General features: G+C 40.1%; 3 protein-coding genes across 5 annotated transcripts; all 3 read left to right on the top strand.

Moving 5' to 3' along the window:
• Positions 1-59: 59 nt before the first annotated feature.
• On the top strand, positions 60-6,238 carry LOC114828771 (cytochrome P450 2K1-like). The gene is made up of 8 exons (XM_029123954.2): positions 60-309; positions 745-907; positions 2,248-2,397; positions 2,487-2,647; positions 2,750-2,929; positions 3,043-3,184; positions 3,853-4,179; positions 4,385-6,238. The coding sequence occupies exons 1-8, from the start codon at positions 100-102 to the stop codon at positions 4,570-4,572; spliced, it is 1,521 nt and encodes a 506-aa protein (XP_028979787.2). The 5' UTR covers positions 60-99; the 3' UTR covers positions 4,573-6,238.
• On the top strand, positions 85-25,818 carry LOC105023863 (cytochrome P450 2K1). Its single transcript, XM_010893373.5, has 9 exons — positions 85-115; positions 15,364-15,557; positions 20,994-21,156; positions 22,358-22,507; positions 22,596-22,756; positions 22,860-23,039; positions 23,148-23,289; positions 25,016-25,342; positions 25,527-25,818. Exons 1-9 carry the CDS (start codon positions 100-102, stop codon positions 25,724-25,726), a joined length of 1,533 nt encoding a protein of 510 aa, XP_010891675.4. The 5' UTR covers positions 85-99; the 3' UTR covers positions 25,727-25,818.
• On the top strand, positions 7,959-13,114 carry LOC105023870 (cytochrome P450 2K1). 3 transcript variants are annotated; one of them, XM_029123953.2, is made up of 9 exons: positions 7,959-8,344; positions 8,427-8,589; positions 9,992-10,141; positions 10,209-10,230; positions 10,328-10,391; positions 10,494-10,673; positions 10,792-10,933; positions 11,548-11,874; positions 12,080-13,114. In XM_029123953.2, the coding sequence occupies exons 1-9, from the start codon at positions 8,135-8,137 to the stop codon at positions 12,265-12,267; spliced, it is 1,446 nt and encodes a 481-aa protein (XP_028979786.1). In that variant the 5' UTR covers positions 7,959-8,134; the 3' UTR covers positions 12,268-13,114. The 3 variants fall into 3 exon arrangements, with proteins under 3 accessions (XP_028979786.1, XP_028979785.1, XP_028979784.1); XM_029123952.2 differs by having other exon boundaries at positions 10,307-10,391; XM_029123951.2 differs by lacking the exon at positions 10,209-10,230 and having other exon boundaries at positions 7,960-8,344; positions 10,231-10,391.
• Positions 25,819-26,748: the final 930 nt, after the last annotated feature.

Genomic DNA, 26,748 nt, shown 5'->3' with positions numbered 1-26,748 from the left:
CCTTTGCCCCTCCCTGAGAAGGGACGATTGTCCCTTCTATATAAAATCAGCCTCCATGAGGTCTCTCTTTTCAGCCCAGAGTAAGGTGTATGCTCAAGGATGTCTCTCATAGAAGGTCTTCTCCTCCAGGCTCCCAGCAGCACGGTAACACTCCTGGGGGCTGGGCTGTTTCTACTGGTCCTCTACCTCTTCTCCTCTGGTTCCAGTTCTGAGCCACAGGGGAAGGAGCCTCCAGGACCCAGACCACTACCCCTGCTTGGTAACCTGTTCCAGCTGGATTTGAAGAGGCTGTATCACACACTATGTAAGGTGAGATGATTAAATGAGCGTGTGAAATCCTCACACTTGCAAATAAATCAAAGTTGTAGAAGACAAAATAAGAGTAACATCTCATTCAAGCCTATTAAAAATCAACATTGAGAGATTACCTAGGCTGTTACTCATTGATTTTTTTGTTTTCCCTTCAGTGATTTAAATGAGAGTGAAATGAAATGTAACGTATTTTTGTCCAGCTTCGCAAATTCAGTTAGTTTATCATGTAACCAGAGCACACTGCTAAGTAAAAAGCTTGTTTTGTAAAAGTCATTTAGGTCAATTGAATGTAATAATAAGAAGAAGTATATTGTCAGTCATTCATTCCAGGAAGGTAACTAACAAACATTTGTCAAACATTATAGCTGCTTCTTTGTTTGAAATTAAAGGATGTTATCTACCTTGAACTTTTTTCAAATATCTTGTTTTCAGATGTCCAAGGAATATGGTTCCGTATTTACGGTTCACATTGGGCCCAGAAAGGTGGTCGTTCTTGCAGGATACAAGACGGTCAAGGAAGCACTGGTCAACCATGTGGAGGAGTTTGGAGAACGGGGCGCCTTTCCAATACAGGAGGAACTCAACCAAGGACTTGGTAACCTACTGACTACTACAAACCTGCGTTTACGTGTTAGTTAATAGAGTGACGTGTGAAGGTTTTGGTGTAGACGGCTCTAGGTGACAGCTACCAACCCAAGTCTATGACAATAGGCTAGTCTCATTCTCAATTCTAGAGAGGGTCAGTTAACAGTGATTCTGCTGAGCCTGCTGGTAGGCCCAACACCCGACCAGTTGTGAATTGTATCAAATTACTATTAAGTGTTAAGGCCTGTACGCAACGCCAGTGTATGCCACCCACTACATCACTTTGGGATCCGATTTACTTTCTGGGTGCCTTCCAGTTACATTACACGTATTTGACCAGCAGATGTCGACAGCCTGCAATGTTTCGAGTGTTTCGAGAACAGTGAATCAATTGTTTCAACTGGCTCAAAGTTTCGGAAAATTTTGTTTTTCTTTCGTTTTCATCAATAATGGATGGAAATATCAGTTTGAAATGAAAGGAAACAGCGGAGTACAATACAGAAGATTTAGACATTTTAGATTGTTGACAGATTAGGGTATAGACTTACCCGCTCCTCCAGCCAACACACCACGGTTTTTACCTATGGGTGTGGAACGATGTGCTTTCCCGATGACTTGTGTAATTTTTCTACCTGTAATTTCTACCGGGAGAGTATATAGCGAACTCAGAAAATCCTTTGCCGCCAGATTAGAGAACAGACATATCTTTGGAAAGACCAGGGCATGACATTACTTTTCCACCAATATAATTGCAACACTGGAACGAGAAAGAAAACAAAATCTGCTAATATCCATTCTTGCTTTTGATTTGACAAAAAAACTTTGAGAAGCAGTCTTTCCAAAATCCTTCTATCCAGTTATGGTAGTAATACAATACTTTTATTCCAAAGATAATTTAGTGTGATCATAATTTGTCAACCAGAATGACCGTTTTCATTTATTTCTTATCTTTTCTGAATCTAGCTGCCACTGAAAAATAGGTCTTTAACGAATAATTTCATCACTATTTTTGTTGTCGAAATTAACACTGCTATAGGAAGGTGGCTGATTAGTAATTTGATTATGGAAGAACAAACCCAAATATGGGTGTTCCTGTTGTGGGTTCGTTGGGTCATCGAAGCTACACTTACATTGTGCTCCTTATGTTCAAAATATATAACATGCACTAATAATAATGGCCCCAGGTATGAGACAAAAATATTCTCACATGGCTTTATGAAAAGTTGGACAGCAGATTTAAAAAGAATACAAAAAAGCTGTTAGTCTGACATACTTGACAAAGATTTGGATTTCTGAACGTCATTCTACTAACACACTGGAATAATATTATTTAACTATAATTGCTTTCAGGTATTGTATTTACCAATGGAGATTCATGGAAAGAGATGAGACGTTTCGCCCTGACAAACCTTCGAGACTTTGGCATGGGCAAAAAAGGGAGCGAGGAGAAGATCATTGAGGAAGTTCGCTACCTGATAGAAGTGTTTGAAGAACACAAGGGTAAACTATAAATGTTCTTATATCAATAACACTGTCAATAGTAGTCTATGTATTACTTTCAATATAGGTTGTGTGGCTTTTTATCACAGGTAAAGCCTTTGACACAACCGAGTCAATGCATTATGCCATCTCCAACATCATCTCCAGCATTGTTTATGGCAGCAGGTTTGAATACTCTGATCCCAGATTCAGACGCACAGTGGAACGAGTCAGAGAGTCAATCCAACTTGGAGGATCTCGTTCATTGCAGGTATGGTACAGAATTGGTGCACTGGATTGAATGAGTCCAAGTAATTAATAAAAAGAAAACTGAAATGTGCTCTTGCTTAGCTTGTTATTGTTTTGAAAATAGTTGTACAACATGTTCCCATGGCTGGGCTCATTGATGAAGTCCAAGAGTGTTGTAGCGAAAAATGATTACAACAACAAGCAGGATATTCATGACCTGGTGACGGAGCTGAAGGAGACTCTCAACCCTCAGATGTGTAGAGGCTTCGTTGACTCATTCCTGGTCCGAAAACAGACATTGGAGGTAATTTTTAATATGACATTTCTCAGATGTAATAATTGGTGGGTCTCCCCACACACCCACATTCTTCTTCACAAGAATGTGACTAGTGTCTGTTATTTATTTTTGTATGTAAGAAATCAGGCCACATGAACACTCATTACCACGACGGAAATCTGATACAAAGTGTTTTCAACTTGTTTGCTGCTGGTACCGACACAACAGCGACTACAATGCGTTGGGGTCTGATGCTGATGGCCAAGTACCCCAGTGTACAAGGTCAGTGTTGATAAATACTCTCACATGACAAAAAGCCTTGTAAAGACTGAATGATTGATGTCACTAAAACTATTGATATGCTACTTGCTGTAGATACTGGCAGATTTCCCACCTAAACCGCACATTTCTGAATTCTAAACAATAAAAAGACTGAAAAATAAAACAATTCCTAAAATTCACTATATATTTGTTTTTAGTATTACTCATAGGTGAATTTGGCAATTTAAAACTACTTTAAAAATACTTATAGATTCTTTGCATGTGGTGGCTAAATTAGAAGAAGTTTGTAATGGCTGTTTTGAAGGAAAAAAATTAACCATAGACAAGGTTTTCAATGCTGTCCTCAGGGAGCCCCCAGCCATTTCACAATTATGTTGTAGCCCTTAACAGGGACACTTGATTCACTAGTAGAGATGATGTGTGATGATTAGCTGACAAGTCTAATCACGTGTGCTAACTCTGTGATAAACGAAATACTGTGCATGGAAGAGCTTGGGTCCCTGAGGAAGGGGTTGAAGACCTACACTATAGATCCCTTTGGACAATAATATACTTTCAGTCAGAGAAACCATCTAACATATAAGACAAATTCACCTTCATCCAATGCATGTTGAAGATCATTCAGACTGAATAGTAACTTTGTCCCCCCATCTTACTTTACTTCACAGACCGGGTCCAAGAGGAGATGAGCAGGGTTATAGGAAGTCGTCAGCCCTTGATAGAAGACAGGAAGAACCTGCCCTACACTGATGCAGTGATCCATGAGATCCAGAGGGTGGCCAACATTGCCCCCTTGGCTCTCCCTCACGTCACCAGCCGAGACATCACCTTCCAGGGATACTTCATCAAAAAAGGGACATTTGTGATTCCCCTGCTGGCTTCTGTCCTTATGGATGAGAGTGAATGGGAGACTCCTCACGCCTTTAACCCCGCCCACTTCCTGAATGAGAAAGGTCAATTTGTCAAGAGAGATGCCTTCATGCCTTTCTCTGCGGGTGAGTTCAGCTTCTGTTAGTCTTATTGATATGTCATCTAGCGACTACCTGAATCAGCCTTCTATGGTGCTAATCTTCCAAAAGAGATGAGGGGATGACAGTATTAGTGACATCAATACTGAACCAGTATTGGCATTTGTCAACCATAAGACATTACAGTATTGTTACAGATATAGTGTCTCATGTTGTCATCTTCCTCTTCCAGGTCGTAGGGTGTGTCTGGGGGAGAGTCTGGCCAGGATGGAGCTCTTCCTGTTCTTCACCTCCCTCTTGCAGCGCTTTCGTTTCTCTCCTCCTCCAGGAGTAACAGAGGATGATCTGGACCTCACACCTGTTGTGGGGATAACCCTCAGTCCTTTACCTCACCAGCTGTGTGCTGTGACCCGGGTCTGAGATGAGTTTGGGTCAAATGGTGTTCACACACTTGACTCTCAACTTTCAACGCCTCTTTTTCACAATGTTTTATTGCTGACAAAGACAAATCAATCAAATATTTTTGGTTGTTGACACATGGGAGCAGATGTGGTTAACCAGTATATGGCACAAGTTTGATCAGTTGCAGCAAAATGCTCTTTACCATCTCAAAGTGCAATGGGAGAGCCAGAGAGATATTTAGTGTGTCTTTGTTTATACAATTTTCAGGCATATTTTACTGTTAATGACCCTGGGTTTTGACTGTAAAAAGATTGATGACACTAACTAACAAGAGATTAAGGAATTTCTTAGTATTCAATGCTCTTAGAACCCAAGAGTTGAACCCTGAAAGAGCCCCCTATGGCAGCTGGTTCTTAGATTTACAAATGAAAAAACACCCAACACACATCCTTCTCAAACTAGCACTGCTTCCCAAAAATCAATGGAGATGAACCAAAACACCAATCAAAATTACAAAGAACATACTGAATGACCACAACCTTGCAATTGAAAAAGGGAGACATAAAGAAACTTGGTTACCAAAAGAATCCAGAGTATGTGGTCACTGTACGATTGGTGAGGTAGAGACAGTTTAGAGACACTTTGTCCTGAAATGTGACAAATATACCTCTGTAGGAGAGAAATATTTTGAGAGATTGTGTAATTTAACACCACATTTTAAAGATTTGGATGACTAAACTACATATTAAATTATTCTTGGAGAGGGACCTACAGTGAAAAGTCCAGACAGATTTGTGCACATGTATCATACCCCGAGGAACAGTGAGTAATCCCTCACACATAAAACACACACATACAAATATTCATACTCATACAACATACACACACACACACACACACATACATTCTAAAAACATGATTTTTAATAATTATGCCAATAAAGCCTATTGAATTGAATTTCTTAGTAGGCGTGAATGATTGAGTTGTTTGCCTAGTTAAAAGATCCTCTTGAGCTTACAATCGCGTACATTTTTCACCCATACTTACCTAAATAGAATATAGGGCCACGAATAATAGATTAGTAAACATACATTTACAGAAAGATTGGAATAGGGGTTAAAAACAGGAAACTGCTATTATTGTAAGTCACCTCAAGAAGTCAAAGCTAAATATGCTTGTAATAAAAACTGTTTTCTCCTGCAAAATAATGTGACCCCATTCCAGGAATGTAAGAAAAAATTGACAGGACCAGACCCTGAACCATCTGATGAAACAGAAGAACATATATCATTATTGCTTTGATTCATGCTTTTTCACGTTTTATTTTTGTTTTATTCTTCTCAATTCCCATTTTATGTTTTTCAGCCCAGAGTACGGTGGTTTCACTTCCTTCAGAGGCCTGTATGATTTAAAAAAACAGCCCAGAGCTACTTTTACTAATAGTCATAGCATCAATAAGGAAACTATTTGTTCCTGTTTGTTTTAAACTGTGATTTATCCAGGTACACAACAACACTGAACAAACATAATTAATGAAGATAATAAATAAAAATGAACACTATCAACAAGGTGCACTAAATGCAGGGGTGCCAATTATTGTGATTCCTGTTTCTGAGAAGCATTCCCAGTACAGTCATCAATCAAATGTATTTATAAAGCCCTTTTTACATCCGCAGATATCACAAAGTGCTTTTACAGAAACACCTGGCCTCAAACCCCAAGGAGCAAACAACAGTAGTGTTGAATTTCAGTGGCTAGGAAAAAACCCTTAGAATGTCAAAATTTAGGAGGGGTGACCAGTCCTCTTCTGGCTGTGACAGGTGAACATATTAAGATTACAATTGTAATAATTAATAAATGCATGTGGGCTGAGTCTAGAGTCTATTTAAACTTAGTCCAGGTCAGAAGCATGACCAGATGGACAAAGAAAAGGACAACATGAGGGAGAGGTGTCTGCACAGTGGCAGCTGAAATCGTCCTTTGCTGAGTTCCTTCTGTAGTGGAAAGGCGCCCCGTTCTCCAAACTCCTCTGCATGGTTGACCAGTGCTTCCTTGACCGTCTTGTATCCTGCAAGAACGACCACCTTTCTGGGCCCAATGTGAACCGTAAATACCATATTCCTTGGACAGCTGTAGAACAAGAAATTAGAAAAAAGTTTATTAAGATGGATAATATCCTTCAATTTCAATCAAAGAAGCAACTATAATGTTTGACAAATGTTTGTTAGTTACCTTCCTGGTATGAATGACTGAAAATATACTTCTTCTTATTACATTCAAATGACCTAAAATACTTTTACAAAACAAGCTTTTTACTTAGCAGTGTGCTCCGGTTACATCATCAGCTAACTGAATTTGCTAAGCTGGACAAAAATACATGTTACATTGCATTCTCATTTAAATCACTGAAGGGAACACAAAAAAATCTGTGGGTAAATGGTCATTGGAGTGGAGCAGAAGTTTTCTTGTTTCTTCAATATATTACCGTAGAATAGTTAGCATGTGAAGTCAACACCTGAGATATTACCTGAGATGATGCTCCTTGTATTTCTGGTTTTTCCTCAGAGTCTGAATTTGGGTGTAATAAAGTTCAACATACAGTGGCTGTCAAAGTATTCCCCAAGTGGTCGATGGCAACTCTGAAGGAGTGACAGTCTTCCAGTCTTCCATGGTTACGTGTTGCCAAACAGATGGCTCTGAGTTCACACCCAGTGTAGGGCCGGTCAACTTATTGGCAGCGGATTTTGACCTACAGCATGTTGTTGTTTGTTTTCACAGAACGCAACAACATCCCAGGAGCTTCAAAAAAGCAGCCTTTACAGGACAGTGGCAATAAGATAAACCCTCACTTCACATCTCAAGTCAAACAACACACTTCGTTCTGAAAACACCATCCCTACAGTGAAGCATGGTGGTTGCAGCCTCATGTTATGGGAATATCTTTCTGTCTTCAGAAGCGTTTCAGGTCCTGGAAGAAAATCTGAGGAAGTCTTTAAGAGACTCAGGACTTGGGAGAATTGATGTAGCTTGATGATTTTTAGAATGAAGAAAGGGCAACACTTGCTGTGTCCAGATGTGCGAAGCTGTTAGTAATTCATCCAAGTAAACTCATGGCTGTAGTGCTGCCAACGGGGCCTCTGTCAAATATTGACCAAAGGGGTCTTATGTTGAAACACCAACATTTTCGTTAAAGTCCAAGTTGGGGTGAATGTTTAAAAAAAATCTGTTATAGCAGTTGAAGTGAACTTGATTTTAGAAGGTTTAGAACGTATTTGGTAAATGATCTACGAGAACCTGTTAGGGACTGGCAGTAAAGTTACATGGTTTTCTGAATCCTTTGCCCCTCCCCGAGAAGGGGATATAAAATCAGCCTCCATGAGCAAGCAGTTCAAGGTCTCTCTTTTCAGCCCAGAGTAAGGTGTATGTTCTACTGCTCGCATGAAAAGTTGCTTCTCAAAAGTTCTCTACTTTCTCTGCAATTCTGTTCAGTGACAAAATTAAGTGTAACTAAATTAACAGTATCTTTGAGACAAGACAAGGTATAAGGACCAGGATTTTACTGCAAAAGAAAAATTTGAAGATGTCTCTCATGGACGATCTTCTCCTCCAGGCTCCCAGCAGCACGGTAACACTCCTGGGGGCTGGGCTGTTTCTACTGGTCCTCTACCTCTTCTCCTCTGGTTCCAGTTCTGAGCCACAGGGGAAGGAGCCTCCAGGACCCAGACCACTACCCCTGCTTGGTAACCTGTTCCAGCTGGATTTGAAGAGGCTTTACCACACACTATGTGAGGTGAGATATGATTAAATGACCATGTGATCTTGAAGGATATTATCCATCTTAATAAACTTTTTTCTAATTTCTTGTTCTACAGCTGTCCAAGGAATATGGTTCCGTATTTACAGTTCACATTGGGCCCAGAAAGGTGGTCGTTCTTGCAGGATACAAGACGGTCAAGGAAGCACTGGTCAACCATGCAGAGGAGTTTGGAGAACGGGGCGCCTTTCCAATACAGAAGGAACTCAGCCAAGGACTTGGTAACTTACAAACCTGCATTTACGTGTTAGTTAATAGTGACATGGGAGGGTCTATATATAGGCTGGCCTCATTCTCTATTCTAGACAGGGTCAGTTAACAGTGATTCTGCTGAGCCTGCTGGTAGGCCTAACACCCCACCAGATGTAAATTATTAATGTATTATTCAGTATTAAGGCCTGTAAGCAACGCCAGTGTATGCCACCCACTACACCACTTTGTGATCATTTTTTTTTCTGGGTGCCCAATTCCAGTTGCATATACATATTTGACCAGCAGATATTTGGAGTATTTCGAGAACAGAGAATCAATTGTTTCAACTGGCTCAAAGTTTTGGAAAATTTCATCTTTTTTTCGTTTTCATCACTAATGGATGAAAATATCAGTTTGAAATGAAAGGAACCAGCGGAGTACAATACAGAAGATTGAGACATTTTAGATAGTTGACAGATTAGGGTACAGACTTACCCGCTCCTCCAGCCACCACACCACGGTTTTTACCTGTGGGTGTGGGACGATGTGCTTTCCCGATGACTTTGTGTAATTTTTCTACCTGTAATTTCTACCGGGAGAGTATATAGCGAACTCAGAAAATCCTTTGCCGCCAGATTAGAGAACAGACATATCTTTGGAAAGACCAGGGCATGACATTACTTTTTGCACCAATAATTGCAACAGTGGAATGAGAAAGAAAATAAATCTGCTAATATCCATTATTGCTTTTGATTGGACAAAAAAAACTTTGAGAAGCAGTCTTTCCAAAATCCTCCTATCCAGTTATGGTAGTTATACAATACTTTCATCTCAAAGATAATTTAGTGTGATCACAATTTGTCAACCAGAATGACCGTTTTCATTTATTTCTTATCTTTTCTGAATCTACTACGCAGCTGCCTCTGAAAAATAAGTATTTAACGAATATTTTCGTCACTATTTTTGTTGTCGAAATTAACACTGCTATAGGAAGGTGGCTGATAAGTTATCTGATTCAGGTGAACAATTACGTTCCGATTTGGGTGTCTGGCCCAAATGCCGTTCCCACTCCAGGGCTACGTTTCATCTGGAATGTCTGAGCCCAAACTGTACATGGACTCCCTGTTCTAAGGCTGCATTCCACTACGGAAGAACAAGCTCATATGGGTGTTCCTGTTGTGGGTTCGTTGGGTCATCGAAGCTACACTTACAGTGCTCCTTTTATGTTCGAAATATATAACATGCACTAATAATAATGGCCCCAGGTATGAGACAAAAATATTCTCACATGGCTTCATGAAAAGTTGGACAGCAGATTTAAAAAGAATACAAAAAAGCCGTTAGTCTGACATACTTGACAAAGATTTGGATTTCTGAACGTCATTCAACTAACACACTGGAATAGCATTCTTTAACTATAATTTCTTTCAGGTATTGTATTTACCAATGGAGATTCATGGAAAGAGATTAGACGTTTCGCCCTGACAAACCTGCGAGACTTTGGCATGGGCAAAAAAGGGAGCGAGGAGAAGATAATTGAGGAAGTTCGCTACTTGATAGAAGTGTTTGAAGAACACAAGGGTAAACTTTTAATGTTTTTATATCAATAACACTGTCAATAGTAGTCTATGTATTACTTTCAATATAGGTTGTGTGGCTTTTTATCACAGGTAAAGCCTTTGACACAACCGAGCCAATACATTATGCCATCTCCAACGTAATCTGCAGCATTGTTTATGGCAGCAGGTTTGAATACTCTGATCCCAGATTCAGACGCACAGTGGATCGAGTCAAAGAGAGCCTTCGTCTTCGAGGATCTCGTTCATTGCAGGTATGGTACAGAATTGTCGCACTGGAATAAATAAGTCCAAGTAATATATGAAAAGAAAACTGAAATGTGCTCTTGCTTAGCTTGTTATTGTTTTGAAAATAGTTGTACAACATGTTCCCATGGCTGGGCTCATTGATGAAGTCCAAGGGGCTTGTAATGAAAAATGATTACGACAACAAGCGGGATATTCAGGACCTGGTGACGGAGCTGAAGGAGACTCTCAACCCTCAGATGTGTAGAGGCTTCGTTGACTCATTCCTGGTCCGAAAACAGACCTTGGAGGTATTCAAATTATTAACATGACATTTCTCAGATGTAATAATTGGTGGGTCTCCTCACACACCCACATTCTTCTTCACAAGAATGTGACTAGTGTCTGTTATTTATTTTTGTATGTAAGAAATCAGGCCACATGAACACTCATTACCACGACGGAAATCTGATACAAAGTGTTTTCAACTTGTTTACTGCTGGTACCGACACAACAGCGACTACAATGCGTTGGGGTCTGATGCTGATGGCCAAGTACCCCAGTGTACAAGGTCAGTGTTGATAAATACTCTCACATGACAAAAAAGCCTTGTAAAGACTGAATGATTGATGTCACTAAAACTATTGATATGCTACTTGCTGTAGATACTGGCAGATTTCCCACCTAAACCGCACATTTCTGAATTCTAAACAATAAAAAGACTGAAAACTAAAACAATCCTAATTTCCTAAAATTCACTATATATTTGTTTTTAGTATTACTCATTGGTGAATTGGCAATAAAAAAATACTTTAAAAAGACTTATTTGCATGTGGTGGCTAAATTAGATGAGATTTAATGTAATGGCTGTTTTGAAGATAAACAAATTAACCATAGACTAGATTCTGTGGTTGGGGCTCCTCAGGGAGAGATGATGTGTGATGATCAGCTGACAAGTCTAATCACGTGTGCTAACTATGTGAAAGATTAAATACTGTGCATGGAAGAGCTTGGGTCCCTGAGGAAGGGGTTGAAGACCTACACTATAGATCCCTTTGGACAATAATATACTTTCAGTCAGAGGAACCATCTAACATAAAGACAAATTCACCTTCATCCAATGCACGTTGAAGATCATTCAGACTGAATAGTAACTTTGTCCACCCATCTTATTTTACTTCACAGACCGGGTCCAAGAGGAGATGAGCAGGGTTATAGGAAGTCGTCAGCCCTTGATAGAAGACAGGAAGAACCTGCCCTACACTGATGCAGTGATCCATGAGACCCAGAGGGTGGCCAACATTTTACCCTTGGCCGTTCTTCACGCTACCAGCCAAGACATCACCTTCCAGGGATACTTCATCAAAAAAGGGACATTTGTGATTCCCCTGCTGGCTTCTGTCCTTATGGATGAGAGTGAATGGGAGACTCCTCATGCCTTTAACCCCGCCCACTTCCTGAATGAGAAAGGTCAATTTGTCAAGAGAGATGCCTTTATGGCCTTCTCTGCGGGTGAGTTCAGCTTCTGTTAGTCTTATTGATATGTCATCTAGCGACTACCTGAATCAGCCTTCTATGGTGCTAATCTTCCAAAAGAGATGAGGGGATGACAGTATTAGTGACATCAATACTGAACCAGTATTGGCATTTGTCAACCATAAGACATTACAGTATTGTTACAGATATAGTGTCTCATGTTGTCATCTTCCTCTTCCAGGTCGTAGGGTGTGTCTGGGGGAGAGTCTGGCCAGGATGGAGCTCTTCCTGTTCTTCACCTCCCTCTTGCAGCGCTTTCGTTTCTCTCCTCCTCCAGGAGTAACAGAGGATGATCTGGACCTCACACCTGTTGTGGGGATAACCCTCAATCCTTCACCCCACCAGCTGTGTGCTGTGACCCGGGTCTGAGATGAGTTTGGGTCAAATGTTGTTCACACACTTGACTCTCAACTTTCAACACCTCTGTTTTACAATGTTTTATTGCTGACAAAGACAAATCAATCAAATATTTTTGGTTGTTGACACATGGGAGCAGATGTGGTTTACCAGTATATGGCACAAGTTTGATCAGTTGCAGCAAAATGCTCTTTACCATCTCAAAGTGCAATGGGAGAGCCAGAGAGATATTTAGTATGTCTTTGTTTATACAATTTTCAGGCATATTTTACTGTTAATGACCCTGGGTTTTGACTGTAAAAAGATTGATGACACTAACTAACAAGAGATTAAGGAACTTCTTAGTATTCAATGCTCTTAGAACCCAAGAGTTGAACCCTGAAAGAGCCCCCTATGGCAGCTGGCTCTTAGATTTACAAATGAAAAAACACCCAACACACATCCTTCTCAGACTAGCACTGCTTCCCAAAAATCAATTGAGATGAACCAAATCACCAATCAAAAATACCAAAAGAATCCAGAGTATGTGGTCACTGTACGATTGGTGAGGTAGAGACAGTTTAGAGACACTTTGTCCTGAAATGTGACAAATACACCTCTATAAGAGTGAAATATCTTGAAAGATTCTGTAATTTAACACCAAATTTTAAAATATTGGATGACTAAACTGAATGTTAAATTATTCTTGGAGAGGGACCTACAACAAATATTCCAGACAGATTTGTGCACATGTATCATACCCTGAGGAACAGTGAGTAATCCCTCACACACAAAACACACACATACAAATATTCATACTCATACAAAATACACTTAAATACACACACACACATACCTACATTCTTAAAACATGATTTTTAATAATTACTGTATGAATCTTTTTATAATGACATTGTCAAATGCTTTGCATTGCAACTTTCATGCCAATAAAGCCTGTTGAATTGAATTTAATTTCTTAGTAGGTGTGAATGTTTGAGTTGTTTGCCTAGTTAAAGGATCCCCTTGAGCTAACAATTGCATACATTTTTCACCTATATTTGCTTACCAAAATAGAATAGAAAGGGCCACGAATAATAGATTAGTAAACACATAAATTTACAGAAAGATTGGAATAGGGGTTAAAAACAGGAAACTGCTATTATTGTAAGTCACCCCCAGAAGTCAAAGCTAAATATGCTTGCAAAATAATGTGACCCCATTCCAGGAATGTAAGAAAAAATTGACAGGACCAGACCCTAAACCATCTGATGAAACAGAAGAACATATATCATTATTGCTTTGATTCATACTTTTTCACGTTTTTATTTTTGTTCTATACTTCTCAATTCCCATTTTTAGTTTTTCTGCCCAGTGTACGGTGGTTTCACTTCCATGATTTAAAAAAAAAACAGACCAGAGCTACTTTTACTAATGGTCATAGCATCAATTAGGAAACTATTTGTTCCTGTTTGTTTTAAACTGTGATTTATCCAGGTACACAACAACACTGAACAAACATAATTAATGAAGATAATAAATAAAAATGAACACTATCAACAAGGTGCACTAAATGCAGGGGTGCCAATTATTGGGATACCTGTTTCTGAGAAGTACTTTTATCTTCTCTAATGAGTTTAACCACTCATTAGAGAACTCATGCACCGCAATGTACAGTCCATGCAATGTCTTGGCATTAGATTCTGCCACTCCCGTGTAACTCACTGCCATCACTTCGTCATGATAGAACCAACAATAACATCAGTGTAATATTATCAATAGCAATCCCCACAGTAGGCAATGAGCAAGGTACGTAATACCAATCGCCCCCACAAAGGAAAAAGAACCAAACTGGTGGATCGTGGCAGGGGTCGTGTGTGGATTTGACCCAGATGCTTGTACCACCATCAGCATATCAGACTGAGTAACCTGGAGATTAACTAGGCAGGTATAAAATCTGACATTGTGATAGGACGGATCTGGCATCAGCTGATGTGTCGCTGACCTGTTCTGGCTGATCGGGCAGCTCAAATTTCTGAGAGGAAGGTCAAGCTGATCAACACCAAAATACATGTAATTTCTAATTGCCTTTTTTGCTTATTTTTACCAAGGTTGCAAATAATTCTGAAGGGCAGTTTTGTCTCTTTCTCGTGACCACTGATATTATCAAAACGTTACCAGTTCCTGTCAACTATAATTCACCTTATCTTGTGTCATCAATGAACCCAGGCATAAAATCATGTTAAAGTGACTGTCAAATAAATAATCAACAAATAAACAATTACAATGATGTGGTTCTTCCTCAGCACTATGAGTAGAAAATCTAACTTGAGTGTGAAATGAATGATCATGTTTTTTGTTTTTAATGTTAGAAGCAATCCTGGAACTCCTGGAGTAATTCCCTATTTGTGTATTTTGCATAATAAATGATGAAAGTAAAAGGACAAACCATGGAATCCATGGACTAACAACCTTTATTCCAGGACCGTGTTTTTGCATTAAAGAGGCCCTACACCTTTATCACTGTTATAAATTGACAGGAACAGTTGTTGAAAGCCTTAATCATTGGCAAAGGGGCTCAAATCATTTAACTATGCCAAAACAGTAGTCCCTGACTATTAAAATATAAATAGATATATATCATAAAATTAAAACAAAACGTTCATTGTCCATTCCTTTATTGCCTTTATTTTGGGAACTTTGACATGGCATTCAATTTGTGCTAAACCTTTTACACAGTGACAGAAATAGACAGACAGGTTATAGCAGCTGTGAACAACTGCATAGGGCCCTCTAGGCGCTCAGGTTAATAAATCCAATGATGGAGTCAGACATTAAAATGTCCTGTGATCAACATTCAAAAGTTCAGTTGCTGCAGATCTATTTTCAACCTGAGAGGACCGCGGTGGAATTAAGACACAGCATCTGTTGTCACTGGTATGCACCATTAGTGGGAGGACCTCAGCTTCATCAAATACACACCACGCTACTGCTCACTGAAAGTCGCTTCTCAAAAGTTCTCTACTTTCTCTGCAATTCTGTAACTAAATTAACAGTCTCTTTGGGAAAAGACAGGTATAAGGACCAGGATTTTACTGCAAGAGAAAAATTTGAAGATGTCTCTCATGGAAGGTCTTCTCCTCCAGGCTCCCAGCAGCACGGTAACACTCCTGGGGGCTGGGCTGTTTCTACTGGTCCTCTACCTCCTCTCCTCTGGTTCCAGTTCTGAGCCACAGGGGAAGGAGCCTCCAGGACCCAGACCACTACCCCTGCTTGGTAACCTGCTACAGCTGGATTTAAAGAGGTTTCACCACACTCTTTTTGAGGTGACATCTTATTAGTCTTGATCCCTTCTACTCCATCGATTTCTAGTACCTTCCATCCTGTCCATGATTACTCACAGGATGTCTGGTACTAGATAATCAGATTTGTGCTTTCTTGTATTTTTCATTTAAAATTTTTGTTTAACTTTAAGGTTTCTCCTGTCGATCTGGTATATAATTAGATATTTGTGTCAGTGGTATGTTCAATATGCCAGACAGAGCTTCCCAAATAATCCCTTATAGACCCCAATGAGCATCCTAACAGAGCTTCAGAGGTTTTATGCAGCCAGCCAGATGGTCCCCAGTGTCTGCAGCGTTCTGTCGATCAGGTCTTTATGGTATGGGGTACCATTTAGGACTGAAATATGTCCACTGTTATGTCTATAATTTTGTTCAAATGGTCGATGTCGTTGTGCATGTCGTCTGTTTTGTCGTTACAATGCACATTTGGCATTGCATTTCCTGTAATACTGTGTCATTGGAGTGGTTCCCTATACTTCGGATTTGAGGCCGTTACTGCTCTGTCGTTACCACGGGCATTTGTTTAAAACGTTGTCGACTCCTAAATAGTCCATCACCCGACCTCACTCACATTTTGATCACTTGAAGTCACTCACTTTGGATTTACTGAAAGCATTTTTAATTTAATTCTTTTTTTTTTTTTTTATTATACTTGAATTTTACTGGTACAGTATCTCACAAAAGTGAGTATACCCCTCACATTTTTGCAAATATTTGATTATATCTTTTCATCTGACAACACTGAAGAAACGACACTTTGCTACAATGCAAATATTTGATTATATCTTTTCATCTGACAACAGTGTAACTTTGCTGTCCCCTTAAAACAACACAACACACAGCCACAAGGTATGTGTCATAGAGCTAGAGCTAAGTCTCTTTGCATTAATAATCGCTACACGCACACACACACACACACACACACACACACACACACACACCAGAGATGGGGACCCGAGTCTGTGACTGGGACTCGTCGCACTTTAGTCGAACAAACAGCTGACTTCAGACTTGACCAAAAAGACTTCAGACTTGCGACTCGACCCAAAAGACTTCAGACTTGAGCTTCGAGACTCGTCAACAACCTGTTTTCATGCAATTATTGCTTTTTAAATCTAAATTAATTCATGTGTTTCTATTTTCTTCTATTGGCGCATATACATTGGGGAAGCATGTCCCCTGCCCTTGGTCATACTGTGCAACGTAACGCATGCACTGTGCCTATGTGCGCGCACACATGCATTGACGATGGCGACACCAAGTCCTTCCGGAGTTGTGACTTTTGTCATTAGTTTTGGTTTCAATAACTTCGTAAACAGGGGCGGTAGGCGAACAGCTATATGCAAAGGTGTGTGGCACAGAGATAAATGATGCCGGATCAACAACGTCGAACTTCATCAGGCACCTCAAAATGCACCCAGATACAGTCACTTGCTAATGTGAAAAAGACGTTACATTTAGCATATATCGTTACAGGTAACAAGCTAACCAAGTGTTGTGCAAATTGTATCTTCATAGTTGTAACCATATGATGTGACAGACTCAGGTTAATATTTCACCAGGTCCGAGGGCTAGAGCGATCTGTTAAGTAGCAGAAGATTAGACTAAACGATATCCAGTTGGAGACCTGATGTAAGTTCTAAATTAAGCTAGCTCCATTAAAGCAAATGTGATATTTGTCCTGTCACAAGTTCATATCCATTCTTGGCTGCGGTGCGCACATTTCATTTCGGGAAAAAATCACTTTAACTATTTCCCCCGCAAACCACTACATGTCAGTTTTATGCAGATTGTATTAGTGGCATGCAAAATAATTTCCCATATCCAGCTAGGTTTACAGTATTCACCAATGCTAAAAAAAAAAAAAGCTACTATTGGAGAGGGACAGAGCAGCATTGAGTCATTCATTATTCAGCCAAGAGGTGTCCAAGTGTAAAGTATCAGTTCTCAGATGTTTGCACCATGGTGTATTAACTTTCAATACAGATGTTTCCCCTCATACTTTGAACATTAAAAAATGTAATGCATTATGAGGTTGGGCTTTACAGCCAGTTAGTAACACAGACAAACTTGTATTATTTGGAGCAGATAACAAAATACAGTTTTAAAATCAGCACATAGGGAGACTCCACTGAATTATGAAAGACAACAGAGCATGACCACAGGGCATGATAACAGCATACATGATAAAAACCAGACCAGCCAGCAGATAATATAAAAGCAATACAGCAGGACACATACATGTTTAGACAATACAAGCAAAGACAACTATAGGCAGCTGGACAAAACTGTAGAACTACAATGAACATGCACATCACACGAAGCAGTCACAGGTGTCGGTGAATGTGTCTTTGTTGAAAAGTGGTATTGTTGAAAAAAGTCGATTTGTTTTATCATTTTTTTTGTAGTTGTTTTCAATCGCTACGTGTAAAGAACTGAAAGGAGGAGTGACAGATGTGTTTGCTGTAGGGATTTTAATTGGATGTGACTCGCAGAGTGGATGTGACTAACAGAGTGGATGTGACTAACAGAGTGGATGTGACTAACAGAGTGGGTGTGACTAACAGAGTGGGTGTGACTAACAGAGTGGATGTGACTAACAGAGTGGGTGTGACTAACAGAGTGGGTGTGACTAACTGAGTGGGTGCTGTACCTGGGGGAGGAGGGGGGAAGTAGACATCTCAGACAGGGAGGTATTTTCATTTGTTAATAAACACGTTTTCTGTTAATGAATAATTCCATACATGTTATTTCCTACGTTTGACCTCTTCACTACTATCTACAATGTAGAAAATAGTAGAAATAAAGACAAACCCTTCAATTAGTAGGCATGTCACAGCTTTTGACTGGTACTGTATTTGAATTCTGTATATTTATATTCTTGTCATTCGGTTAATCCATCCTCTGTCTCCCATCACAACAATTGAACTCTGTAGTTCATTGATAATCACCAACAGCCTCAGGGTGACCTGCCCTCCTGTAGTTGATTGATAATCACCAATAGCTTCATGGTGACCTGCCCTCCTGTAGTTGATTGATAATCACCAATAGCCTCATGGTGACCTGACCTCCTGTAGTTGATTGATAATCACCAATAGCCTCATGGTGACCTGCCCTCCTGTAGTTGATTCATAATCACCAACAGCCTCATGGTGACCTGCCGTCCTGTAGTTGATCGATAATCACCAATTGCCTCATGGTGACCTGCCCTCCTGTAGTTGATTGATAATCACTAATAGCCTCATGGTGACCTGCCCTCCTGTAGTTGATCAATAATCACCAATTGCCTTATGGTGACCTGCCCTCCTGTAGTTGATTGATAAAGACTAATAGCCTCATGGTGACCTGCCCTCTTGTTGTTGTAGAATTTCTCTGTCACACTGACCTCCAGCTTAGATCAGAGAATGAATTGTATCATTACTGTGTCTGGGTGGTTTAATGGATGACCCACAACATAATGGTGAACTTCACCAAGCTTAATTACAAACTAAATGTATTTTTTGTTATTGTCAAACATCTCCCAATGACTTCCCTTTATGTGACTTATGTGGTGAATCTAGGCTTAATATTAAAATTCCCATACAAGTACTGAATTTGGGGACAAAGAAGTTGTTAGTCCTATGATTGAATATGTGACTTGGCTAAGTTTGACTCCTGAACAAATGTAAGCTGGCCTAAACAAAGAATCTGAATGAATATGCCACAGCTATATTGTTATTTCTAAACATTTGTAGGATATTCAAGTTCACACTCATAACACAATGAAATGTTAAATGGAGTGAAGTTTTCTGTGGGATATAAATTCTCACTTTTTTTAATGGAAATATTATGCAGAATTGTTTCATATGTTTTGTGTGTGGTACATTATTGTTGTATATGGTTTGTTGTGTGGTACAGGATGTTCTCATTTTGCAGGAAGCAGGGTTGTATGTGTACAGCCATAATCAATGCACTAAACCAAATACTGATAGTATATACTAATAGTTCATACAAATTATTCAGTGACGCATCAAGTATTATGCAACCGAAGAGCACAGTGTAACAAATCGTTTAAAGTTTAAACTGTAAAACAAAAAACGCTTTCAGGATGAGTTGGTAAATCCGAAGACGTGTAGGGCACGTCACATGGTCAAAAAGTGAGGGAGGTCATGGACATGGTGTAAAACAAGGAGTAACGACACGGGAGTGGACAGCGATTTAAACAAATGCCCGTGGTAACGGCCGTGAATCCGTACTCAACAAGGCCAACGACATAAACGTACAGGACATGCAAAAACAGAATGCGCATTGTAACGACAAAACAGACGACATGCACAACGACATCGACCATTTGAACAAAAACATAGACCTGACAGTGGACATATTTTTGGCTTAAATGTTATCTCATATTATGGTAGAGTGGCTAGACAGACGCCGCTCTTGAGTAAATGGCATATGTCATGCCGCGTGAGGGACTCTGCAAGCATGAGGGGAAAGATCCTCTTGTGTTGTTGATACCAAAATCGAAGTGCTAAGCCTGAATGCCAAGATTTACGTCTGGATGAAAACAAGGTACCACTCATCACCTGGGTACTACTATCCCTTTCAGCATGACAATGACCTAAAGCACACAGCCAAGACAATGATGAGAGTCTTCAGGATCAGTCTGTGAATGTCCTTGAGTGGACCAGACAAAGCAAGGACTTGAACATTGAATGTTTGTGGAGAGACCTGATGATACTCCACTTTCAAATCTGACAGAGCTTTACACATCCTCTCAAGGTTTGTCAGATTGAAAGTGGAGTGTCTTCAGGTCTCCCCACAAACGTTCAATCTGACAGAGCTTTACACATCCTCTCAAAGTCTGTCAGATTGAACATTTGTGGGGAGACCTGAAGAGACTCCACTTTCAATCTGACGGAGCATGAGAGGATGTGTATAGACAAATGGTTGAAACTGCTAAGGCATGTAAAGCTGGCGGAGGCACACCCAAGAAAACTTAAAAGCTGTAATCGTTGCCAAAGGTGCTTCTACAAAGTACACAATAAATGACCTGAAAACTTTCCATTTCCAGGGTTTTCTTTACAAAGAATTGGCAAACATTTATGAAAATGTTCTTTCTATGTCATTATAGGCTATTGTGTGTAGACTTATGGCAAAAGTTTTATCTTACATTATAAATCTACTCTATAACTGCAAATGTGGAGAAAGTGAAGTGGTCTAAACATTTTCCGAAGCCTCTGTACACAGTTTCCATCCAGAACCATTTCTAAACCCCGTAGTATTTATATTGTCAGTGATTAACATATTAAAATGTGTCTTTCAAACATTGACATCTGAGAATTGCTTCAACCCACCTTACACCAAACATCTGGCTTTGAAGTTCAGTAGTATCCATCTTAATAAACCTGGACCTTTGTCTCATTTCATGTTCTATAGCTGTCTAGGAAATATGGCTCGGTGTTCACAGTTCACATTGGACCCAGAAAGGTGGTGGTTCTTGCAGGATACAAGACGGTCAAGGAGGCACTGGTCACCCATGCGGAGGAGTTTGGAGAACGGGGGATCCCTCCTTTATTTGGTGAAATCAACAAAGGACATGGTAGTGCTCAGTTACTACATTGCAACTTTGACAACGGAGAGTTAAGCAGGCAGAAATGCTCGGTGCGATACCGTAAATACCACTAACAGCATTAATTATTCTGTGTTCTATCTGGCTAACTGGCTCTAATAATCCACAAATAATATTTTAATAATACTATTTGATAAAGTATCTCACAAAAGTGAGTACACCCCTCACATCTTTTCATGTGACAACACTGAGAGTCCTCTTCCACTCCTCCATGATGACATCACGGAGCAGGTGGATGTTAGAGACCTTGCGCTCCTCCATCTTTCATTTGAGGATGCCCCACATATTCTTAATTGGGTTTAGGTCTGGAGACATGTTTGGCCAGTCCATCACCTTTACCCTCAGCTCCTTTAGCAAGGCAGTGGTCGTCTTGGAGGTGTGTTTGGGATTGTTATCATGTTGGAATACTGACCTGTGGGCCAGTCTCCGAAGGGAGGGGATCATGCTCTGCTTCAGTATGAGCTACAGTTCATGATTCCCTCAATGAACTGTAGCTCCCCAGTGCCAGCAGCACTCATGCAGCCCCAGAACATGACACTCCCACCACCATGCTTGACTGTAGGCAAGACACACTTGTCTTTGTACTCCTCACCTGGTTGCCGCCACACACGCTTGACACCATCTAAACCAAATAAGTTTATCTTGATCTCATCAGACCACAGGACATGGTTCCAGTAATTCATGTCCTTAGTCTGCTTGTCTTCAGCAAACTGTTTGCAGGCTTTCTTGTGCATCATCTGTAGAAGAGGCTTCCTTCTGGGACGACACCCATGCAGACCAATTTGATGCAGTGTGCGGCGTATGGTCTGAGCACTGACAGGCTGACCCCCCATCCCTTCAACCTCTGCAGCAATGCTGGCAGCACTCATACGTCTATTTCCCAAAGACAACCTCTGGATATGACGCTGAGCATGTGCACTCAACTTCTTTGGTCGACCATGGCTAGGCCTGTTCTGAGTGGAACCTGTCCTGTTAAACCGTTGTATGGTCTTGGCCACCGTGCTGCAGCTCAGTTTCAGGGTTTTAGCAATCTTCTTATAGCCTAGGCCATCTATATGTAGAGCAAAAAGGAGTTGCTGGAGCAAAAGAAACGAGTAGTATTCGTCCTACATCTAACCCAATTGTACCTGAACAATTACACTTGACAGATGTTTACGGTATTTTCCCAAAGGTATTTTATTTGCCAATGGAGATTCGTGGAAAAAGATGAGACACTTTGCCTTGACAAACCTTCGAGACTTTGGCATGGGGAAAAAAGCGAGCGAGGAGATGATCATTGAGGAAGTTCACTACCTGACAGAAGTGTTTGAAGAATACAAGGGTAAATGTTTAAAATTCCTGAATCACAATGCAAAATAAGTCTACATTGTTTCAGTTATAAGATTTCTATTTGTGGCTCTCTATCACAGGTAAAGACTTTGACACAACCCAGCCAATACATTATGCCATCTCCAACGTCATCTGCAGCATTGTCTTTGGCAGCAGGTTTGAATACTCTGATCCCAGATTCCGACGTTCAATCAGTCGAGTCAAGGAGACAAACCAACTTGCAGGCTCTGCTTCAGTATTGGTATTGCAATCTGCTAATCTTTGTCACTTGACAAGACACGAAAGCCAAAATAAATTAGTTAGGATTTCATATGTGCTTTACTTTTCCCTTCATGTTAAATTAGTTATACAACACCATGCCTTGGCTTGGCCCATTGTTGAAGTCCAAAAGGATTCTCATGAAACATAGTGACACCAACAAGAAAGAAATGCTTGACCTGGTGATGGAGCTGAAGGAGACCCTCAACCCTCAGATGTTTAGAGGCTTCATTGACTCATTCATTGCCCGAAAGGAGAACTTGGAGGTATGAAGGGAAACGGTAATTAGTAACTAGAGGGTTCCCTCGTACACACAACTGTAAAAACAGATATTGTTTACTTAAACATTGCCCTTGTTTTTTGGTGGATGGAAGGCATCCGGCAACATGAAGTCTCATTTCCACTATGAGAATCTGGTACAAACTGTGACCCACCTGTTTAATGCCGGTACCGATACCACGGCGGCAACCATGTGTTGGAGTCTGATGCTGATGGCCAAGTACCCCCAAATACAAGGTCAGCACACAGACAATCATGTTGATACTTGCTGTCACCACTGGCTAAGATTTGAGGTGGAAGTTAGCTGAAGGCTCTTTAAACGAAACGATGTACAACCCTGTTTCCTAAAAAGATGGGGAGGTGCGTAAAGTGTAAATAATAGTAGAATGCAAAGATGTGCAAATCATTTAAACCCAATATTCAATAGAAAATTGTACAAAGACAACATATCATATGTTGATACTGAGGCATTTTATTGTTTCTTGAAAAATAGATGCCCACTTTAAATTTGATGCCAGCGACATGTTTCAAAATATCTGGGACAGAAAGTTGTGTGGAAATGTTGTGTAATGCAAAAAAAACTAAAGCTGTTGGAATATCACACAACTAATTAGGTCATTTGGCAACAGGTCTGTAACATGATTGGGTATTAAAAGATAATTCCAGAGAGTATGGGCCTGTCAGAAGTGAGGATGGGGAGGGGTTCACCACTCTGTGAAAGGTTGCGCTGGTAAATAGTTTGGGGATCTCATCATCTACAGTACATAATATCATTAATAGATTCCGAGAACCCTGGGAAATCTCTGTACGCAAGGGACAAGGCCGAAAACCAATATTGGATGATCGTAATATTTGGGCCCTTAGGCACTGCATTAAAAACAGACATGATTCTGTAGTAGAAATTACTGCATTGGCTCAGGAACACTTCTGAAAACCATTGTCTGTGAACACAGTCCATCGCTGAATCCACAAATGCAAGATAAAACTCAACCATGCAAAGAAGAAACCATATACAGCTCTGGAAAAAATGAAGAGAAAGAAAAAGAAAATAATTAAAGAAAGAAAAAGGTGCAGTGATCTCTTCAACAATATCCAGAACCGCCAGCGCCTTCTCTATATCAAGCAAGAATGGGAATTCATTTCAGTTTCATAACTACTGCTATCTCCTCTGTTTCCAAATGCTTTCAGAGTGTTGTTAAAAGAAGAGGTGATGCAACACAGTGGTAAACATGCCCCTGTCCCAACTTTTTTTTTTAAACGTGTTGCTGGCATCAAATTCAAAATGGGCATGTATTTTTCCAAAAACAACAGAGTTATCTTTCAGGCGGTTCGAATCATCCATTCGCATGGTTAATTTAGTATTTAGATTATTTAGTATTGACAAAATAATCACAGTTTAAAGGCTCTCATTTTAATGGTCTTACCTGTAGACTTACCCTAACCCTAACCTTAACCCATTTTAATGGTCTTACCTGTGGACTTACCCTAACCCTAACCTTAACCCATTTTAATGGTCTTACCTGTAGACTTACCCTAACCTTAACCCATTTTAATGGTCTTACCTGTAGCAGTGACCTGAATTCGTCTGGGATTGGATCTGGAGTTTTCTCGTGTATTTATCCGTGATTAACCATGCGAATGCATGATAACAGCCTTCTGAGCCTACCAGTAGACGTAGCAGGCCCCTTCTGACCCATATCTATGAGGCTGATAACCACTGATAATGCCCATTCAATCCAATAACATTCAAACCGGGTGTGTCTTTGTACTATTTTCAGTTAAATACAGTGATAAATGATTTGCACGTTATTGCATTCTGCTTTTGTTTGCATTTTACGCAGCATCCCAACTTTTTTGGAAACAGGCTTGTGCAATGGACTACAGCCATCCATGTTCAAGTTCAAAAATGTTATCATTCAGATTTAGCAGTAACATTGTCCCCACATCTTCCTTTACTTTATAGAACGTGTCCAAGAGGAGATGAGCAGGGTTATAGGAAGTCGTCAGCCCTTGATAGAAGACAGGAAGAACCTGCCCTACACTGATGCAGTGATCCATGAGATCCAGAGGGTGGCCAACATTGCCCCCTTGGCTCTCCCTCATATCACCAGCCGAGACATCACCTTCCAGGGATACTTCATCAAAAAGGGGACAGATGTGATTCCTCTGCTGACATCTGTCCTTCAGGATGAGAACGAATGGGAGACTCCTCACACATTTAACCCCGCCCACTTTCTGAATGAGAAAGGTCAATTTGTCAAGAGAGATGCCTTCATACCGTTCTCTGCAGGTGAGTTGAACTGCTACTGGTTTGTTTTAACGTTAACATTAACCTCCAAAACATAACAAATAAGATATAATTTGAGTCAAGGTGGATAAGAAGGTTAGTGGCATTGATACAAATATTAACATTTGTCAACTAATGGAACCTAAAGTTTCAAATCTAGTCTGTCTTTCTCATCTTCCTCTTCCAGGTCGTAGGGTGTGTCTGGGGGAGAGTCTGGCCAAGATGGAGATCTTCCTGTTATTCACCTCCCTCCTGCAGCGTTTTCGTTTCTCCCCCCCCCCAGGAGTAACAGAGGATGATCTGGACCTCACACCAGTTGTGGGGATAACCCTCAATCCTTCACCTCACCAGCTGTGTGCTGTGAGCCGGGTCCAGATCGAAAGCTGATTACTATCTTGATAAATATAGGACTATGCTGAAAAAAAACATTGCTGATCATGAATAATACATTATTAAAGTATTTACAGTAGCAATAAAATGAATTGGGTTGGTCAATGTTTGTGTGAGACTTGTGAAAATTGCACAGGGCAGGCTCAGAGATTGTGAAGATAGGTTTCTGTCTGTAGTAATCAGGAATATTAAATAAGTAACTATCATTTATCTAAACATTTTAATAAGAACAAATTAATAGATGTAATAGATCAAAGTGGTGAATAATCTTATTCATACAGATCACATATGTATTTTTTATTTGATATTCCTGATGAATGAATCGGGGAAAGTTATGACACTGCAAATGTATTATATTCAATAAGAATGAAAAACATAATCTTAGAAATTTTTGTAAATGCATTACCGTTAAATGTGAAAGAGAAATCTCACACGTTATAATATATTTGTCAATTCATTGCAAACCGCGAACTCCTTTGAATTAACCTTTAGGATAACGACTTCTTTCAAAGTGGGTAATTGGAGTCAGGCGGTCCAATCGATGACATTACATTCTGTTGAACAGTTGAAAATTGTTGTAGAGGATCATTAGACTGCAAAACAAAAACAATTAGTCTACAGACAGATTGTGTGTCAAACTGTAGTGGAGAAAAATGTGTGCCACTGCTACTTTACCGAGTGTTTGTGATCCGGTGAAGATCCCGGCAAGTGCCCTTCATAATGATAATAATGGTCAGGGAGTTGACAAAGAACCTGAAGGATCGGCAAGCTTCCCACACACTTTCAACCGTGTCCATGAATCAGCGTTTAGGAATACACAAAACAAGAAGGAAGAAAATGAGAGGATGGCACGGAGGACACCACTGGTCTCCAATAAAGCAAGAAAGCATTAGTTCCCATCTTAACCATTATGTTATGACCCGTTCTTTGATTTTGTCTGGAATACCATCTAGGTTTTTTTGATCTGCATGAAACTTGATGATATCCTCAACATTGTGGTTGTGAACGTTTGAAACGAA

The sequence above is a fragment of the Esox lucius genome, chromosome 12 (assembly GCF_011004845.1).
Source record: "Esox lucius isolate fEsoLuc1 chromosome 12, fEsoLuc1.pri, whole genome shotgun sequence".
NCBI lineage: Eukaryota > Metazoa > Chordata > Actinopteri > Esociformes > Esocidae > Esox > Esox lucius.
Note: the sequence above shows the minus strand (reverse complement) of the source record. Positions and strands in the feature narration are given on the sequence as shown.

Coding starts and splice junctions, on each gene's coding strand:
- LOC105023863 (XM_010893373.5), top strand. Junction 22,757..22,859: donor CAGGCTCTGCTTCAGTATTG/GTATTGCAATCT, acceptor ATGTTAAATTAG/TTATACAACACCATGCCTTG. Junction 23,290..25,015: donor CAAGTACCCCCAAATACAAG/GTCAGCACACAG, acceptor TTTACTTTATAG/AACGTGTCCAAGAGGAGATG.
- LOC114828771 (XM_029123954.2), top strand. CDS start 100: ATGTCTCTCATAGAAGGTCTTCTCCTCCAGGCTCCCAGCAGCACGGTA. Junction 310..744: donor TGTATCACACACTATGTAAG/GTGAGATGATTA, acceptor TCTTGTTTTCAG/ATGTCCAAGGAATATGGTTC. Junction 4,180..4,384: donor CTTCATGCCTTTCTCTGCGG/GTGAGTTCAGCT, acceptor TTCCTCTTCCAG/GTCGTAGGGTGTGTCTGGGG.
- LOC105023870 (XM_029123951.2), top strand. CDS start 8,135: ATGTCTCTCATGGACGATCTTCTCCTCCAGGCTCCCAGCAGCACGGTA. Junction 10,674..10,791: donor TCCGAAAACAGACCTTGGAG/GTATTCAAATTA, acceptor TTTGTATGTAAG/AAATCAGGCCACATGAACAC. Junction 11,875..12,079: donor CTTTATGGCCTTCTCTGCGG/GTGAGTTCAGCT, acceptor TTCCTCTTCCAG/GTCGTAGGGTGTGTCTGGGG.